This window comes from Gopherus evgoodei, chromosome 4 (assembly GCF_007399415.2).
Source record: "Gopherus evgoodei ecotype Sinaloan lineage chromosome 4, rGopEvg1_v1.p, whole genome shotgun sequence".
Taxonomy (NCBI): Eukaryota; Metazoa; Chordata; order Testudines; family Testudinidae; genus Gopherus; species Gopherus evgoodei.
The window spans coordinates 106,990,171-107,011,347 of NC_044325.1; the positions used below are offsets into that span (position 1 = coordinate 106,990,171).

The 21,177-nt window shown below is 37.7% G+C and overlaps 1 protein-coding gene across 17 annotated transcripts in view; it reads right to left on the reverse strand.

Annotated features, from left to right (window-relative positions):
* The window catches only part of SOX6 (SRY-box transcription factor 6), a 459,305-nt gene that overhangs the window by 12,853 nt on the left and 425,275 nt on the right, over positions 1-21,177 (reverse strand). For 12 of the 17 annotated variants that reach the window (XM_030560472.1, XM_030560465.1, XM_030560471.1 and 9 more), the window contains 2 exons: positions 6,042-6,275; positions 2,867-3,083 (listed from right to left, as the gene is read on the reverse strand). In XM_030560472.1, the coding sequence (XP_030416332.1) occupies positions 2,867-3,083; positions 6,042-6,275 (451 nt within the window). Of the gene's footprint in view, positions 1-2,866; positions 3,084-6,041; positions 6,276-9,240; positions 10,262-21,177 lie in introns of those variants that run through there. The other 5 variants (XM_030560463.1, XM_030560464.1, XM_030560469.1 and 2 more) reach the window with 2 other exon arrangements.

Sequence of the window (21,177 nt, forward strand, 5' to 3'; positions counted from 1 at the left end):
CTGAAATAGAGCTAGTTGGGAATTTTTTGACAAATCTTTTTTCCATCAAAAATGCCAATTTGTTTAACCTGAGACGATTTGTGAAACAGGGCATTTCACTGAATCTCCTGACTTAACAAGTTTTTGAAAAAAGTCTACATTGTTGCAATGAAGTATTTTGCTATTTTTAAATAAAAAAATGTTTTTTTCTGGTTCAAAATGACGTTTTGTTTGTAAATTTAAGCTAATTCAACTGAAGAAAAAAAGATTAAAAAATCTAAAAGGTCTCAATCAAAGCAACACATTTCAATCAACCCAAACCAAACAGTTCTTTGATTTTTTGGTTCACAAAAATTTGAGATTTAAACTTTTTGTCCTGTTTTGGGTTGATAACAATTTTCAGAGTCTTGAACATATTTGCAGGATGGGAAACTATTTCCCAACAAACTCTGCTCTGAAGATTGGCCTATAATTTGAATATAAATCTGCATTTGTGAACAAGGTTGTATACTGTTTGTTACATTAAAATGGTGCTAAACTATGGCATATTTAAGGGGTTTGGGCCCACAGTGTTGCTTAGTTGAAACTTCATAATAGGCTGGACTTTGACAAAGCAAATAAGTAGGTGAAAGCAGGGTAAGCCTAACTAGTTAGTTGACTGGAGACTCTATTGTTGTGGCACAGTATTTTACTTTAATTGGAAACTTTTTGTTTTGGACAATATATAAAGTTTTTATATTTAAGGATAAATATTCTTACCACATGAATCATATAGCATGAGTTTTGTGTTTCATTTCAGATTTTTTTTCTCCAGTTTCTCACTTGGTGTTTTCAGTGGTTTTGGTTTGTTTGTTTGTTTGTTTTTCTGGGGAAAAAACAGTGGGATTTTTTTTGCTGTGAAAGGTCAAACAACCACAAAAGAAACCCTGTAAAAACAAATTCAGAAGAACCACACACATTCTAGGTCTCCTCAGCTCCCAAATTTAAATACAGATGGAACAAAGACATGAATCCTTTGTCACCTTTGACTAATCCATGTAATGCGTTTTCATATTCTCTCATGTTTCCAACCAAGGGCCGATTCCCTCTAACACTAAGTTTCCTTTATACATCTTTAGCTTTATAAAGGGATCTTAAAGTGGTTGTAAATTACATTCAAATCTTATCAATATAAATGTAATTTACACTCACTTTAAGGCCTCTTTTTTCTACCAGATGAGTGTTAAGAGGTCATAGTGTAAATTAGAAGAATCAGGACTCATGTATTTAGAAAAATGATTAAATTCTCATGTTGCCTCTCATAATTCTTTGTGATATATCACAAGGAGACATTAAGGTTAACTTGAGTCATTGGGTTCATGGGGAATAGTTTTTAGTGTTTTGAAAAACAGTCATTGTGTCATTCACTTTTCTACGGAATAATTCTTAGTCCTGACCTCCTTATTGTAACTGCTCCTCTGATCCCTACAATGCTGAGGCTTAATTTGCTTTGAATTAGCAACCGATTCTTCCATTATCATTTCTCTCACTGTCATGCCATTGTTCTCCCATTCCTTTATTTAATTTAACCACATTGCTGCTCTTGGATCTTGAAAATGTATTGTATTGATATGATTTGACTGTTAATCTGCCTTGGAAGAGGTGGGCTAGAATTTCACTCCTTTGAGCTGAAGATCATTTGTGATATGCTATGTCAATTCAGATGTGAATCTGTACAATTTCTCTGACAGCTTATTAGTAAACCACTAATAGTGCAGAGTAAGCCAACAGCATCACATTACAGACTCGAAAGTTATATTATCTCATCATATTTCAAAATACGAAAATACTTATAGATTTAACAAAAAGTCTACATTGTTGCAGGCTGTACCAATAAATAATTGACTGCAACAGGGAGTTCCACATCCCAAAAATCAGGGCACATAACTGATGTCAAGGTCAATTATCTGGTAGTAAAGCACACAATAAAAGGAGATTATTATGATTAGAGAAATAAGCAGAACATTGTGAATTTGGAAGGGCTGGCAGGGGAGATAGCTTTTAGGCTCTTTTTAAACTACCCGAAACATCGTACCCTGGCACAGAGCATCACAAATTAATTCAAAAGCGAATGGAAGAGATAAATCACTTCTGATGCAATTGTTTCAGTGGGCTTTCTATCCTGAATCTGGAGAACTGTCATAGCATTGCATCCTGTTCAAAATTCTAGATGTCATTTAACAGTATTACCTTCCCCTGTATTTATAACAAAAAGTATGATTAAAACTGTAGTGGGATTTTTTTTTTTTAGTGCCATACATTCTGAACTGGAAACCTGGCTGATCTATCCCTGTACTTTAAGTCCTTTCTCACAACACATTTCTTCAAGGAATATTGTATACCACAATAATACATAACAAAAAAAATACTAGGTGCCTTCAAGACATGCGCATCATTCACCCAGGCTTTTGCATAATCTTACTATCTTCTCCCTAGTCCTCCCCTCCCTAAATCTCTTATTTTCTTCACCTTTGTCCTCCCTAACACTCCTTTTCTACTTTTTCCTGTTGTTCCAGTTTTAATCCTGGGACTAATCCTGGAAACCATCGCTACTGAGGGCAGGGCTTGCTACTAACCCACATATGGCCTGATTAAAAATGCTCTGAGGCCAATGAACGGAGTCCTATTGTTTTCAAAGAGTTCTAGAATCAGGCCCATTGTTAATCAAAGAGTACAGTATGTGGCTGGTAATTCTATGTTCAATAGTAAATCCTAGGTGTGTTAGCAAGATTTTGCAGATTGCCCCCTTAACTCGTAAACTCTTCAGGTAAGGAGAACTGTCCATTTGTTTGAAAAAACATCATGGTACTACATTGAAAAAAACAGCAACAGCAATAATAATACTTACCCCACAGTAAAAAACTGCCTCATCTCCTGTCTTCGAGACCTCATCAGTTGTTTATATTCTCCAATACGCAGTTTCTTGCCATCAACAATACAGGTGCGTTTTGGTCGAGGTTTGTATTTGTAGTTAGGGTACTTCTCTAAATGGATTTTACTTAGCCGGGCCTGTTCTTCATAATAAGGTTGTTTCTCTTGATTAGACATGGATTTCCAGCGAGAGCCTATATATAAAAACATGATGCTCAAGCAAGGCAGAGTGAGTTCTAGTTATAGGCATTGAGAAACACACCTTTTTTATTTTTTTGGCCACCTTGTATAACAAGTTCACCAGCATTTAAAAAAACTGTCTTTGGCCAAGATTTTCAAAAGTGATTAGCTATTTTGGGCACCCAATTTGAGACACCTCAAAGGGGCATGATTTCCAGAGAGTGCAGATCACCCACTTTCTGAAAATCCAGCTCCTTTAAATTGTTTCCAGTCAGACACCTAACAATTGAGTCATTTAAAATCAATAGTTGCATTTGAAAATATGGATCTTATGTCCATAACAATTTTTTTCAATTATTCTTTACAATAATGACCTTTTGACTTGAGAATAATTCTGTGAGCTATTTATTAAAATGCACATCACTAGAGTCAGGTTGGGTCTACTGTCATTTTGTTGATCTTAAAAGCTTATCACATTGGTAATGTATGTGTGCTTCTCCAAGAGTTCTTAAGAACATATCTTATAAATTTCTAATAATGGATATTAATACTGTACTACTTAGCAAGGAAAACTTATGAAAAGCTCACTTATTCACAGAATTACAAAACTCCTTACTAATAAGATGTCTTTAATTTAGTTGCACTTTGATACAACCTTGGCATACTACTAGCACTCTACAATATTTTAAATCCTATTATGCATATTTTTGTCTGGCCAGATGAAATGAATGTATTGAACTACACTTAGAAAGTTATTTTTTTAAAGGAAAACACATTTGCAGTCGTATACACCACTTTAAGTATTGTAAACATTCATTGAAAGCTGAGCCAATAAAAGTAGTAAAAAATTCTAATACAGTTTATACAGGAAGAGGAAAAACTATTCAACTCCCTTGTATTGTTTATAAAGAATGATCTAAACACTTGGAGAGAGGGTAGGTTTTGGGGGGTTGTTTTGGGTAAGCAATGCAGAAAGTAGCTTTTTGGTGTCTTTCAGCTGGATAAAACTATTATAGCTGCGGTAAACGTGGGTGGAAGCTATTCTTTTACCAAGATTTTTCATACATCAACAAATGGAAAAGTTGTATAAATATTATCCATAGCCAGCAATGTTCTGTGTCAGGTCTAATAATTCAGACTCTTTTCTCATTGTCCTGGAAAAGTTGCACAGCTATTATATGGAGATAGACTTATTTATGACAGGTTAATTCTATGGCTAACACACACATGATTGCTGGCACTTTTGATATATTTATGCTGAAAGTTTACATTTTAATGAATACAGTTACTATATTCCTAATATTTTTTTCACCGAATGCACACAAATAATATAGATTCCCCATGGCTGCCAACATTGAAACAGTGCAGGGTTTATACAAAACTGAAAGGCTATTCATATAACTTAGTTAAAATGGCAGACAAAAATATGAGAACTTCTAAGTGAGATACTAAAAGTTTTAGGACAGAGTAACATTTATTTCTAGAATGTCTTTTTGCCTCTGACAGAAATAACAAATGCACGAGAAACAGCTTTGTTAAAAATGCATTTCAACTGAAAAGTTTACAATAAAATGATTACAGATGAAACTTGATTTTTACTGTTATTTATTATGAGTTACATTTAGAATCCATCTTTCACTTCAAAGACTCAGAGAACAAATATATGTTTTAACATTTCACCACTCATTCTCACGTATGTTTCTAATTCTCCAGAGAGGTCATTGACTCACAATGTCTAAAAAAAATCAGCCAATTTATTTGCACAGTGGCAAAACTCATGTATTGGTGTATGCCCATATCACATGTGTATACACATTAAATATTACTTCTGAATGGTTAATATTAAGTAATATTTTAATTGTGTAATGCAAGTGTTTCCTCCTATTTTTTCTTCTAACATCGATATATGTTTCATTAAAACATTACCTTATTTTTTAAAGAAAATATGCATTGAATATATGCTCTTTCAGGTGTTATGAAACTTGCTGACCAATAATTCATTTCTGACTTTTAATTCTCTGACATGAATTTTTATCTTGGATTTGTATTAAATTAAACATAGTTCCAAAATTATTAATGTTACCATAAGAAGCACAGTTTCCATTTGCATGAATTGTGGCCTCTTGAGTTCAAATTATTTCTGATGTGATCATGCAATGGGTCACTTTACCCACGAGCCATTGTTACAGGAAACTGGCAATAGGGACAGCCCTAGCTGAATGAAGGAGAAGACATAGAGGGACACTGGGCTGTCCCTCCCTTTCAGAGTCTCTGCCATTCATTAGCTAATAGGGGAAGAAAAGGAGCTGATTGGTCCCTCACCCTACCCTAGCCTGAGCCAAGTGGAGCCTCTTTTTGCTACATTCTCAGCAGCCCCACCCTCTCTACCCAATAGCCTCGGAGCTGTGTTTTGTGGATACAGCAGATCTGACCAATCAGCTGTTTTGGGGTTAGGAAAGAAATTTTTTCTTCCTGTTGGCACCTGGGAAGTTTTTCGCTTTCCTCACAGCACCCTGGAGGCACGGATTTAACAATTGATGATAGTACTCTGAAAGGATGTTAGTTCTTCACAGTTTGTGTGTGGTTTCCAGTGTGGTTAAAAGGAATGGTTCCCAGAAGTAAAGACCTGAGATTTTTATTGACGGGCCTTGTGCTCGTGGGATAGTGGAAAATCTTATGGCCTTCATGGGCCAAGGTCCTCCCCCAAACTCCCCTGCTTTTTAGTATCCCCGGTGGTGGTAAGACTCAGAAGAGCATGTTGAGTTATAGGCCAAGATAGTTATATGGAGTATCCATGTAACCTGTATTGGAACCACTTAAAATGCTGGTGAGAGTATGGGTGACAGGATGGGTAGTGCCCCTGTATTAAGTTTAATAAATTGTGGCCTGTTTCTAAATATCCATCCCTGCATTTGTCCTCATTCGCTGCCACATCTACATCAGTCACAATATATTTATTGTCTTGTACTTACCTAGGATTTTGCTAATATTGGAATTGTGCATGTCAGGAAAAGCTTGGAGAATTTTTCTGCGTTCATCCTTTGCCCAAACCATGAAAGCGTTCATTGGTCGCTTGATATGCGGTTCACTACTGGCTCGGCCCCGTGCGTCCCTGTAGACTCGAGCTTCAGCCACAGTGGCACCTCCTGTTGGCCAACAATAATACTGCTGTAGTTTAGCTGCAGAGCCATTCATTGCTTTACTTCCTGTAATATCAAGGCAGGAAGAAACAAGATGGATGCAAAGCATTATTATTTTGATTACAAAACAACTTCCTATGCTTTGTTCATTTTAGCTTCACTTTTTTTCTCTCTCTCCCCAACTCCCCCTTCTTGATTCCAGATCTATAAGAGGAGATAAAATAGACATAATTTCATAATTCCAATGTAACCTTCCAAAGGCAATCTTAACAAGATCCATAATTCCTGTATTAGCCAACAAATTGTTTGTATCGATAATTATATTTTTCTTCTGTCAAGGTACCAAAGACTAGATCAAGTTCCAGTTCTGGGTTCTACTACTCCGTGTACATTTTGTATGCTCCGTGGGTGTATGTGTATAAAACTTACACGTGACGATCAACTGTGATGTAGAACTGGTCACACAAGTACTTCACAATGACTCTGCTGCTTGTGCAGTGGAACATATCCAAACATTTCGTAATAAATTATACAGTGTATTCTTAATCTGTGGGTACATGTTGCACATTATATAGGTCTGATTCTGCTGGGGGCTGAGCATCCTCAGTTCATATTTATTTCAATGACAGCATCTTGCAGGATCAAGCCACGCATCTGTAATATGGTAGTTTGTAGTCAATGGGTATGCATGCTAATACCAGAGCAACAGGTTGGTGTGACTAGTACATTGGGTTCCCCTTGACAATGACACTTTAGTGAATCCTGATGGCCTGCCATTCCCCACCTCCAATTCAGCTGTGCATGCTCTAACTTGTGATGGATCTTGGGCTGCATCTAAGCTCAGTTTTCTTGACAACAAGCAGTCTAAGCTTTACTGTACATTAGAGTGCACACAACTGAACATCAGGTAGTAGGAAATGCCTGATATAGCTGAGATGTGATGTCCTTGTCCTGAAACTTTTGGAATAATAATTGTAAATTACACTTTTAAGGCTGGAACATAGCTGTGAACACAGAGGAAGAAAAGGCTGTACAGGAAAAAAGTGACAATTTTATTGTAGGCTTCCACACTCATGTTATCCAGTGCTTTGATAAAAAACAAAAAGGTGATTATGTCAAAACATGACAATAAATTAGCACAATAAAATGCCTCATTATTTTTCTGTAGCAGTGTAAAGGTAATTTATATCAACCAAAAATGTAAGGTCAGATACTTAGCTTCTGCAAAGCGTCATTGTTCTATTGTCTTCAATGACTGGCTTATAGTTTTTAATAATGTAGAATCCTAATTTTGCTAATTTACTGGGAAAACACCATACTTTATATACACAACAATTTAATTCCATGTAGGCAATTCATTTACATGAAAAAAGTCTTAGAACAGAGGATGCATAACTAATACACTACCTTTTTGCCACCATGCCCACAGTACATTAATTTCATTTAAAAGGCACTGACCATACAGGATAAATTGATTTCACTTTATATGGCGTTGACAGCCATGTTTATTGTGCAGTGAAATGTAGTGTAGTTTCAAGCGGACAATATCCATCAACACAGGGCAATACGCTGACTGCTGGGCCAGATGAAGACATACATTACCCTGGAAGCAAAACACTCATTCGGATACGACAGTGTCTTCTCCTGAGGATCACTGTGGAAATTTATGATGCCCTCAATGCCATTACTTTACAACTATTCAGCAATTTATATACTTACATGTGTGCACATAAAAGAAGACAGGTTTGCAGCAAATGTCAGATGCAAAAATATTTTAATATTATTCTGAGTTAACTACTGTGCCACAGGTGTTCAGCATTTACAGATGGTTACAATTGCTGCTCTCTGTCTCTTTTGCAATAGAGTGTAGTGGTTTTGGTGAGTGAAGATAAAGATGTGCTTTTAGGACTTAATCCAAAGGCAACTGGAGTCAACAGGAGCCTTTTCCCTGTCTTCAAATGGGCTCTTGATCAGACTCTTGCACGTCATCTCATATAGAATATATCTTTATTTTAAAATTAGGATATTTTTAATTGGGGTTTCCTATGCTACTGTGGTTTAGCGACTTAATTCTAATAAGTAGGACTAACACAAACAACAGAAAAATGTATATATAATTATATGTATAATTATTCAAGTTTTTTAAAATACCAACATTTGCAACAACTATGCAATGATAATGCAGCGTTATGAAGCTAGTTGACAAATGAAAAAATATGAAAAATTATTCTATACAAAATTGTCAAAATTTGCAACAAGCTATTCAATCAGCTCTACTGATAGAAAAGGAAAAGAGGGGAAAAAATAGCTCTACCCAGCTGATTGATAAGGCAATTTCCTTAATTTACTGAATTCAGTTTAAGTACAGTATCTCTGGGTCCATTGTACTAAACACAAAGTTCACGCATTATTGTGGGCCGGGATTTGATGTAACTGCTGTAGAGTGGAGATGTGATAGAAGGCCAATAGTGAACAATGTGTCAGACAAGAATAGACTTTTGGGACAATGCGTGTGGTAGATATATAGTGGATGGGTAAATGCAAATCCCCCACCTCTCGTTATGCTAAAAACTAGCCTTTTGAAGCTTTGCTCTTAGAAGTGGACTTTTTATCTGCTGATCACCTGTTATACAATGCCATGATCAAAGATACAAGCTATATAAAGGAAAGCCTAAGGACTTGTCTACTCTTGAAATGCTGCAGCAGCACAGATGTAGAGTTTCAGTGTAGACACTACAGCAGGAGGGGCTCGCTTGTTGACATAGTTAGTCCATCTCTTCACCTCCCCAATTTAACTTCTGAGTGTAGATCTGGCCTGAACTATTCATGGTTTTTCTGGTTTTGAATCTGAGGCACTTATGAACTTGTAACCACATGGAATGCCCAGTTGTGGATTTTGAAAGATTAACACCTAACAGAACCTGAGATTAGGGTCACCTCTGATAAATATTTGTGTGTGTGTGTAGGTTCTTTTATTGTTTTTAATGTGTTTTTCTTTAATGCTTTCATCTTAAGAATAAATGTACTTACATATAAAAAGCTGTGTAGTAACTAGTGACTACTGTCAATTACAATTGTTAAAAGTCTGAAGAGAAAACAAGGCACAGAAACTGGCTTGTTTAGGCAGTTTGGCTTGCTGGGAATATATATTGTTGACAGAGAACTATGCAGCCTGGAAAAAAACCCAGTCAGGATGGAGAGAGATATGGGTTTCTACTTAAGAAAGGGGACTGCTGAGGATCTAGGAACCTAAAAGTGGGTGCCCTTGGTGGACCATGGAGGGTAAATATAAGTGTAGTTGCCCTGAACTGTGACATATATAATGATTTTACACCTTCTACCTTCATGAACACGCTCCTTGTTATAGTCCAATTCAGCAAAGTGCTTAAGCACGTCCCTAACAAAGCGCATAAATGGTCCTTGGAACTACTCACATGCCTAAGTATTTAGCTGGATCAGTGTCAGTGAGCTTCCTTCCCACCTTCCTGCCAGCTTCCCTCAAGCCTGGCACAGACTGAAGAGACTACAAGTGGCCCGAATTTATGGGAGGATTTAATCATGAAGGAGTGGCCACAAACCTTCCAAGAATTTCTGTTTACCTGAAATGGGGAAAAGGAAGGTCTATCTATCCTTGGTCAAAATGCTGCTCTCACACATCCCACCACCACTATACAAATAAATGGATTTGTCACAGAAGATCTAAGAAAGGTTGCAGGATGTGTGTGTGAAATCTTCTCTCAACCTACTGGTATGATGGAGATGGTTGCTTAACAGTTTCACTGCCACTACAGCCCATGACTGTAAGCCAGGCCCTCCCCCATCATCAGATTTTAGGCCTGTAGATCCACACAGTGGTGGATCTACTGGCCCATCCCTGGATTGCCTCACAAGCTCCTTCCCTGCTGCTCCCTTGCAGTAGTTCTGAAGTGAAGTTTCTCTGTTCTCATGAGACAGGTGACACTGCTTCCCGACTTCACATTCCCTGCCATATTTCCAGTGATATTTCTCCACTCCAACAGCATAAGCAGAAGGGAGCATCTGGCTCCTTACGTCTGTAATTACAGTATAATGATCAATAATTAAATAAAGGAGGAAACTACTATAGTCTAAAACAACTGCATGCAAAACATGCTCATATAACACCATAGGGGGATCAGGAAAATCACCTTTAGCTTTGAGCACTGTATACAAATGAAAAGAGTTACTTTGGAGAGGTACAATGCATCATAGAGTCTCTAAAAGTAAAACACTGAATTTCCTTGTTATGGTCAGTTTTTGTGCCTGCAGGAATAACCAAGATAATAACACCACACAAATTTCAAAACTGATTTTTAAAAAGAAAAACTTAGTATTTAAAATACAATGGTCTTGATTTACATAACTGCCACACCATGCCAGTTACAAGCGACTGTGTTTATCTACAGTTGGCATGGTTAGGAAACAGCTCTATAAATTTTTGATTGCACCAATATGTACAGTTGGCCAATGGGTTTGTCTTTAGGTCTTTCTAATAAAGTTTTGGCCTGATCCTCTGGTTCTGATGCAGGAAAAAGTCCAATATACTTCAATATGACTTTTGTAGGACTAAATTCTTTATTTGGAGAAATTATAATTTGGAATAGGAAGATGAAACTACAATCCTCGTAATCTACTTTAATTTAATTTTTTAGGGAACAATCTTTAATTACAGTAGTAGTAAACTGCAAACATTCCAAAAAGGACATGAAGCTTGTGATGCATCTCCTTTGAGCAAGTCCATACCCGAAGGATTGGAAAAGGCAGCCAAAAAAAGTTGAGCTTTTCTCTGCTTGATCTTTGAGTGAATATGAGGCCCAAGGGCTCTCACAAAAGAATCTGCGCAAAATGAGCTTCCAAAAATAATTAACAATCACTCAATCTGTCTGTCCAGTGTCCCACAAGTGCAGGAGTATGTTCAACATACTGTACATTACAGAAAATGCTTCTGTTTGCAAAAGGTATTATAACTGGAGAGCAAAAATTCTTAATGTTCACTGAGGCTATAACTAAGGCTTTAATAATATAAAAGACACAGATGTAAAATGTGGTCTTGCAGGTTGAAACCCAGAACAACAACAACATTTCAAACTGCAAGTCAGCTCTAAACAACTTCAGCCTGTCAATCAAATATCAAAAATCTCTTTCACCCACAGACAGAATTTCAAGAAGTTTTACAAACCACATTCTTGTTTTGTGCTGATAGTTACAATAATGAGTGATCCAGAAAACAAGAGAGAGACTATTCTGGAATTTGAAGAGCAAAGGATATGGAAGACTGTAAAGTGGTAGGGATTTTAGTTCTGGTTCATAGGGACAATTTACTCATCATTATCTAATAAAATCCCTCTGCAAAATAATATGTATAAAATACATTACTAACTGGGGGAAAGTTAAAACAATTGTGAGTCTGTGGTGACTAATGGGCCATTCACCAGTGTACTGTTCATAATATAGTCATAGAATGGCAGTTTGACTTCCAGAATGAGGACTTTGGTTGTGATTCAAAATTTTTACATAAACAAGATTTGGCTGCCCTATTGGCTTAGTTGGCAGGGAAATCTTCTCCTCAGCCCAGCAGAGGCTGGGGCTATACTAGAAGTGACACTTTCAGCTTCTGAGGGTGTAGGCCTGTTCAGCTTCTGTTGGGCTGAGCCATGGATGAGATAATACAAAACACACAGCAGATTGGACAACGGTGATCACTATTTGTACTGCACCGTGTTTAACTCCTCCAGAGGAGTTAAATTCAGGATTAGTGTAGGAAGACTATACATGGTCAAAGGATGGTAAAAAATGAAGGGAAAGCTAAAATACTATGGGCCTGATCTGGCCAAGCACTTAAAACTTTAAAAAAATCTTCTACAACCAGATGAGGCAAAGTGTTTTTCTAGGGGGCTAGATAAAGGAGAAGGAGGGTGCTTTCAGTGGATAGGGCTGGGAAGAAGTTTAGTCAGCATCTGGACAGAGGAGAGGGTGGGGAAAAGTATTGCCATGTGAGTGGGACGCTGGGGAAACTGTACTGTAACTTTTGACATATTGTTTGTTTGTTGTTTGCCTGTATCTGTTTGTCTGTCTTTACTTTTAGACTGTAAGCTCTCTAGAGCAGGGATGGTCTTCTGTGGCTGAAATCATGGCTCTGTTGAAGTTAATAACAAAACTCCAATTGACTTCAACATCTCTCTGATCCTTTATAGCTTCCAGGTGCTGCCCTGCCCTGCCCACTTTTGGGGCAAATAGGAGACTCTGGTGGCCACATCATAAAATACTTCATGCCAATATGAACTACTAGCGTTGCTATTGCTGGTTACAGGAGTGACACTGACAACTGAATAGGCATTGAAACTGGAATTGTACACTTGTTCTCAGAGATGGATCCCTTCAGAATATGGGTAAGGATAAAATAGGATAGAGTGAAAAAAATGACTTTGCAACTCTCTGTTCTGCATGTCCTCTGTGGAGAGAGGATGGCAGCCTCCAGTACAGCTTGTCCGATATTTTTACAAGCATTACATACAAAAACACATCTGAAATTAATGGATGGCCAAAAGCTTTAGAGAGAGTTGAAAAATACAACAAATACCTTTTCATTGAATGAATATTTTTAGATACAAATTCATACAGCTGATTCTGCAAAATGTGACAAAATTTTCTGCTTGATAGCAGAATATAAAGACTGATCCAAGTTAGGTCCTAGGTTTATAGACATGTTTCTTATCCCTTCTCTGCCTTTTTACCTCTTTATTTTCTTTATATCCCAATCCACACGTAGATGACACTTTACTACCAGCCAGGAAGGTAGAGTACATGGGCACTTAAAGAGCCACTGTCAAATCCTACTTCCATCAATTGTGTGGTGTGAGACGCTCTGCAATGCTAACAACAGAACAGAGAAATCACTAGCCCAAGGAGTGTGGGGTCTGTAGTCACTCTGAGGCACAGGTATCCTGCATGGCAGTGTCTGGTCACCAGGCTGCCTTCACTCCAAACACTAAACAAATATTATTCAGCTGGGATTCTAAGATCCAACATTTCTCATGAAGAGTACTTGGAGCCTGGAAGGGAAAAGAACCTGAGGAAAGTATGACTGATTTATTAAATTAATTGTAACATTTTAACAGGATCTAAAATATTTCACCTCCGAAGACACATAAACATGCTAAGTAAATGCTAAGAATTAAAAATATACTGTAGCAGAGGCTAAAACCCCTCTCTTATATTAATGCAACACTCAGTTATTATATTCTTAGCAAGTGTTACTGCAGATAATGCTTCTATTTTCCCTATTAGAGACTCCATTCTCTTTAAACATCAACAAGAAGAACCAAAACGGAATTCCCTAAGGTCAGCTCTGAGGAAACATAAACCTCTAATTCAATAACTCCGCTACTGCACTGAAAAAGGCCTTATTATTGCAACATCCATATGGAGTCAATTGGACATTAATGACTAATCAATCCCTCCCTCTTCTATTCTACTTATAGTGTCACAAACCGTGTTTAGATTAGCCCATTTCCTGCTTAGGATCGCTCAAGATGTCTTTTGTTCTTTCAGGGCTGGCCTGATGGAGGCAGCTTAAACAAACACACGACCCAAGTGGCGCAGGAGTTATAAACTGCCATATGTGAATGAACAAAGGGGCCATACTAAAGCCTTTTGTGGTATTTGTTAATGTTTTTCATCTGAGCTTAAAAAGACCTAATGACTTTGTGGTGAGCTGATGCATGTGGCTCGTGGCTTTGCAAAATGAAGGAAATTCTAAGCCAGTTATATATCAGCATATATTTTCCAAAGTCCCTTGTTTTCAGCTTTGGTGACAGTGAGTTTCCTTTTTATTACATTTGCTTTACATATGCAAACAAAATGTTTTATCTTAATTAAAACAGAGCATTGATGCACTTGAACACCTACAGAAGTTACATGCTTTTTTCTCCATTAAAAAAATGAAAAGTGAAATATTTTTTGTGTGTAAAATAAAATCAAGTCTTCTAAGTTTTATCAGTTGTAGCAGTTCACTCAGCAGTGTAAGTGCTGATTTGTGACTTGAATTTAAAGTCAAACAATATTTTTAAATAGGCTATTATCACCTCCACAAATAGCAACCAGTTTTGTCCAAATCCACAAAGTTCAAATGAATCAAAACCCTTAAATGCAGCTATTTTCTTGATGGTTTACACAAAAAGTTTAGATTACTTGACCACATTTTATGGCAAAACTAACTCTTATTGAAATGTGGCATGGTACACACTCGAAAACAATGAAATCATCTATTAAATAATACAGAACTGTGTTAAATTACTGTACAGAGTCTGATTTAAGCCCACAACGGTAAAGTTATTTCTAAGTGCCATAGCACAAATGGAATGAAAAATGAGTCTTTGGGGACCTGAGAAACTTCTAGGTACAAAGAAGGACACTGAAGTAGCCTTGATTTTATATTTCTGGAAAATAAATTAATTAACTGTAATAAAAAGTCTTTGCATTCACATAGCAATTTTCATTGGAGGAACTCAAAATGCTATACAAACTGATGCAAAAGCCCCCTCTTGAAGTAGGTATCATTAAACCCATTTTACTGAGGGACAAAGTCAGAGTTGCAGGTTATACCATTTGCCCAGTGCCAGTGAATAAAGTGGAATTCTCAGTCATCAGGTCTACACATTATATACATTGCCTCCCTATTGATATTATTTTTTGCATTTTATGTTTATTTTGAAATTAAAGTATTAACTGTCACAGATTAGATATGCAGGGAGAAGCAGTTTATAATGCCTGTTATTATTACTATTATTAAAAGGTATACACATTCCTCTGATATTGTAGTTTCTGGAACAATTATGATGACAACTAAGTGGCATTATTGTTATTATACCAATCAGTTTCAAAGCCAAAACAATACTAATTCACATGAAAGGGATATTTTATTTGATATCAGATTAGATCTTTAAGAGCCAATATAGCATCAGTGGAACTGAAACTAACATGATTTCAAACACCTCCTGACATGATGATACCTATATGATTTATAAAGCATGATATTGATTTTTAAAACACAGGGACATATTTTACAGTCTTTACTCAGACATGATATCAAACAAAGTTTTGCCAAAACTAGATCCACCAGATTTGGACCGGTTCATATCTTGGCCATTATTTATTTTATTTTGTTTTATTTTAAGATGGAGAACAAAGAATGACAATTTACTCTAGAGAATAATGGAAGCACAACTTCAAATTTGACATATACTTTTGTTTTAGGTAGAGATGAAGAAAATAAGGGTCTGAAGACTGAGGCCACATCCAGACTAGGAATTAAAATCGATTTTAGATACGCAACTTCAGCTACGAGAATAACGTAGCTGAAGTCGAATTTCTAAAATTGAGGTACTCACCAGTCTGGACGGCACCGCATCGATGTCCGCGGCTCTCCGTGTCGATTCCGGAACTCCGTTCGGATTGATGGAGTTCCGGAATCGATGTAAGCGCGCTCGGGGATCGATACACCGCGTCCAGACTAGATGCGATATATCGATCCCCGAGCAATCGATTTTAACCCGCCGATGCCGCGGGTTAGTCTGGACGAGGGCTGATAATAAGCAACTTTTCTTGCCTCTGTACAACAAAGATATGACTTCAAACAATTAAACAACAGCCTGGTTTATAAGAAGATATTCTGTGTTGACTTACTGGGAAAGAAGTTGTATGCAGCGCAGTTGTAGCCATGTCAGTCCCAGATATTAGAGAGACAAGCTGGGTGAGGTAATATCTTTTATTGGACCAACTTCTGTCAGTGAGAGAGACAAGCTTTCGAGCTGCACAGAAATTTGCAGTACAAACTGCCTAAAGTCATGTCCAGTGTGGAATAACTGTCGGTATCTAAGAAACTCTGAAATGCAGAGCATTCTGCCAAAAGATGTTAACATCTATTTTGGAATCATTACATTAATGGCTCATTTATAGCATTCAATCCACAAATTGATCTGACACTTCCTAGCATACATCATAATTCAGTGTATCAATATCAGTAATTCTCTTCTATCCAGTGTTTGCTGTTCTTACGTATTCTGTCACATCTATAATTAGACTGCAAGAACCTAGAAGCAGAATGTGTGTGTGTCTCATTTCTTTTTTGCCTAGCACATTTAGGGGGTAGTAATAATAATTATAATAATCAATAGTATAATAGATAAATAATAAATGACGATGAAGGAGAAACAACAGCTGTAGTATGAGGGTATGAGCTCAAAGTTAACACATATTAGAAAATATCTGGAAAACTCATAGGAATAATTTTTCAAATGGGCTGCACCTACATGTGGGTGAAAACAGGAAAATGCTCTTACAATTTGGGTAACTGCATGCAAAAATACCCATTTACCATTCCCTGATTTGTGTTAAAAAATATGGGATTTTGCAGTATAATCGGTGCCCATACAAATATTGCAAGCTCAAGTTTGCATGAGCATTTGAAATGTAACCTTTGATCTGTAGTTAGATGCTATATTTAAAATGTAATAATTTAATATTTTCAGGAACTAAGAATGATACTCAAGTACTCTGAACACACATTCTTGTCTAACTGCTTAGAACATTAAATTTAAAGAAACAAAGAAAATTCTGTACTCTGGAAGCAAAATTTCACCTTGGATGTGCAGATGGGGCTAGATGCTCAGTGCAACTCAGTGGTGGAGAAGGAAACGGCTATAAACCAGCTTTCCATTTCTAAGATCTTAACACTGCTGGAGAACAAAATGACCTATACTATAATTTAGAGCAGTATAAAGGCTATGCAAGCTGGAGTGGCTCTATTTGGACAATTCCGGTGGCCAAAGATTAGCCAGATTGCACAGTTCTTCATCCCATCCCTACCCTCTTACCTATGCTCAAAGGGGCAGAGAGAGGTAGTATAAAGGTGGCTTTAAACCACCCGAAATTTCCCCTTTGCTGGAGGAATTCTCAGCTACCTGTGCGAGACAGCTTTGAGCTCCTTTTGCATCACTGGAACAGCACAAAGAAGATTTAGGCAGGGCTCGGCATCTGGCCATAGGATTTCTACTGACATGAGTGGCAGCTCCTTCCAAGAGTAATTTGGCCTTCAGTGTGTGAAAATAAATGTTTTAAACCCTGGAACTACTATACTTAATTTTTCACTCATATAACTTAAAAATAGGCTGAGCAGACTCACTGCCTTCAACATTTGTGACAATTTTCTCATGGGCTGAGACTTTCTGTGCAAAGCCTCAGCCTCGAGTTATTTTTTACAGCCTTGTTCTAAATTCCTGAAAATAATGGTTTACTATATAATGGAAATTGTGACAAGCCCTTAACTATAACTGCGCTAATGGGCACCTCCATATAATACTCAGAGCATTGTAACCGTGGCTGTACAATATTAGCAATTCTACTATAATCATTTTTAACAGAAAGGTGCTATTACAAAAGAATCATTTACTGTAGCACAGAAACAGCAAATGAGAAATACTTATGCTTAGCAGTAGGAAAAAATACAAGACAACAGCTGAAAATCCAAAGGTAATACTTGTGTAGAACTGCCAGAGTTATAATTTGGAAAGTGAGAACCATCCTGTATATTAAATATTAGTGTCTGGAGAGGACTAGTTTTCAATACAGTGGGAAGTCAGTCCACACCCTGCATCTCAGATTATTCATCACTTGAGGTGGGAGTTCCCCCCCATAAAACTGTACGTGGGGTTTGGCAGCAACCTCATCCATAAAGCAGCTGCCCTCAGGAAAGCAATGGGACAGTCTTTTAAGACTGAGGGCCCAATTCTCATGTCATTTGCAGGCATTTACACTAGTGGAACTCCACTGACTTTCACGGAGTGCTTCCCGATTTACACTGCAGTACACAAAATCAGACTCAGAATCTAGGTCTCGGTCACCTTGATGCTTTCCCCTAAATTCCCAACATTATTAGTTAATCCTGGTCAATTAGGCCCATCATTCAAATTTTAGATATAATCTGGAAAATGTCTAAGTGCTACAAATTATTGGAGGCCTCCTCTTAATATCAGGCCCCATAACTCAGACAGTAAGAAATTATTTCATCTTGAATTAATAAAGGCACATTTGGGGGAATATTGTTTATCAAAGACAGATACAGATACTACAGGGGACAAAGCATCTAAGGTTTGAGCTTTCTGTATTCTCTCTGGAAACACTTCTTTGTCTTCAGACAGCTTTCACCATTTCCTGATTTTAATCTTTCCTTTCTCAACTGCCATAGCAACTATTACAAATATTTATGTGCAATAAATACTGGCATGGAGAGGCATTCTTTCCACAGTATTTATGAGGCACTGTCACAAAAGTAGATGCTGCTTTGTCATGCATGTAGTACCTGCTGTTTACACCTCAGCCTAGTAGAGTGTTAAAGATGTTACCTCACAGTTTTGGATTGTGTTGGCAGGCTGCCAAGATTGATCTGCTTACATTAAAAAAAAATCTGTTTCCCTTACCTCTCCATGACAGATCCAAGTTGACCTTTAGTGGAGTTAAAAAAAGATTTTTTTCACTTGTGGATTTTTGCTGCCCACCTTTTTGCAGGAACGGTTGCTTTATTACAGGAAGGTTGCAGTGGGCATCATCAGCATTAAAAGCATGTTGGAACTTTAGGGATACAGCCAATGTGTCTCTTTAAGAAGTTTATCTGATCTTTATTTAAGAGGTGTGCACTTTACATATCATGACCATAAAGTCTGAAATGTAAAACCAGGACACCTGTCTCTGTGTGTATTTGTATGGGTTGTGGAGGGAGTGAACAGTGGGGTTCTGAAAACTGGGGAGCAAGCTGGTAGCTGGAGATACAAAAGGTGCCTCACAGGCATATTAGCTATTCTTCACTCCCATACCTGTACTAACTACTGCTGCTGCAACCATTTACCTGATCCCTGGTTTCTTGGGGACTATACCTGCACCAAATCCAAACATGGTACATTTCGTTCTTCTCCAGCCACTTACTCACTGACTTTGTCACCCTACTCTGCACTGACTGTGTCCCACAATCAGTAACAATAGCACTGACCCCAAGTCAAACACCAAATCAGAAGTACTAAGCTATCATGGTTTGGGACACAGTGCAAGAATCTAGATAGAAGACATACAGATTAGATAGTCACTGGTGGAAAAGGACCTACTCCATTGAGGGTGGAATTTTCAAAGGAGTCTAAAAGAGTTAGACACTCAATTACCTCAATGGGGTCTCAGTTCCTAACTCCTTAAGGCCCCTTTGAAAATTCCATCCTGAATGAACAGACCTTGCAGTGTCTAGCTGCAGCATGCTTGTGTCATAAGATAAAAATGGTACTTTTCTTTGCTTTAATGCAAAGAACATTTGCATTCATCGCAGAAAGTAGGCTTCCATGAATAATGTGATACTCTACAATATGTTCTCTCCAATAATATAACCAGTCTTCTAGAACATAGACTCATAGACTCTAGGACTGGAAGGGACCTCGAGAGGTCATTGAGTCCAGTCCCCTGCCCTCATGGCAGGACCAAATACTGTCTAGACCATCCCTAATAGACATTTATCTAACCTACTCTTAAATATCTCCAGAGATGGAGATTCCACAACTTCCCTAGGCAATCTATTCCAGTGTTTAACTACCCTGACAGTTAGGAACTTTTTCCTAATGTCCAACCTAAATCTCCCTTGCTGCAGTTTAAGCCCATTGTTTCTTGTTCTATCATTGGAGGCTAAGGTGAACAAGTTTTCTCCCTCCTCCTGATGACACCCTTTTAGATACCTGAAAACTGCTATCATGTCCCCTCTCAGTCTTCTCTTTTCCAAACTAAACAAACCCAATTCTTTCAGCCTTCCTTCATAGGTCATATTCTCAAGACCTTTAATCATTCTTGTTGCTCTTCTCTGGACCCTCTCCAATTTCTCCACATCTTTCTTGAAATGCGGTGCCCAGAACTGGACACAATACTCCAGTTGAGGCCTAACCAGCGCAGAGTAAAGCGGAAGAATGACTTCTCGTGTCTTGTTTACAACACACCTGTTAATGCATCCCAGAATCACATTTGCTTTTTTTGCAACAGTATCACACTGTTGACTCATATTAAGCTTGTGGTCTACCATGACCCCTAGATCTCTTTCTGCCATACTCCTTCCTAGACAGTCTCTTCCCATTCTGTATGTGTGAAACTGATTGTTCCTTCCTAAGTGGAGCACTTTGCATTTATCTTTATTGAACTTCATCCTGTTTACCTCAGACCATTTCTCCAATTTGTCCAGATCATTTTGAATTTTGACCCTGTCCTCCAAAGCAGTTGCAATCCCTCCCAGTTTGGTATCGTCCGCAAACTTAATAAGCGTACTTTCTATGCCAACATCTAAATCGTTGATGAAGATATTGAACAGAGCCGGTCCCAAAACAGACCCCTGCGCAACCCCACTTGTTATACCTTTCCAGCAGGATTGGGAGCCATTAATAACTACTCTCTGAGTACGGTTATCCAGCCAGTTATGCACCCACCTTATAGTAACCCCATCTAAATTGTACTTTCCTAGTTTATCTATAAGAATATCATGCGAGACCGTATCAAATGCCTTACTAAAGTCTAGGTATATCACATCCACCGCTTCTCCCTTATCCACAAGGCTCCTTATCCTATCAAAGAATGTTATCAGATTAGTTTGACACGATTTGTTCTTTACAAATCCATGCTGGCTATTCCCTATCACCTTACCACCTTCCATATCTGTTCTTCAGTTCTATCTATTTAACCACTTCTATTTGACCATTATTATTTTTACAGAGCTCAGTACTGAAGAGCATGCTATATTATGCACCAAGACTCTCTAGTTTCAGCAGTAATCCAGTGATGAATTCTGCAGCAAATTAGAAGCTGGATATTCTATGGAAGCACAAGATGCACAGAAAGACCTTTTAGGAAAGTAGATCTTTTTAAACGAGTGTATTAT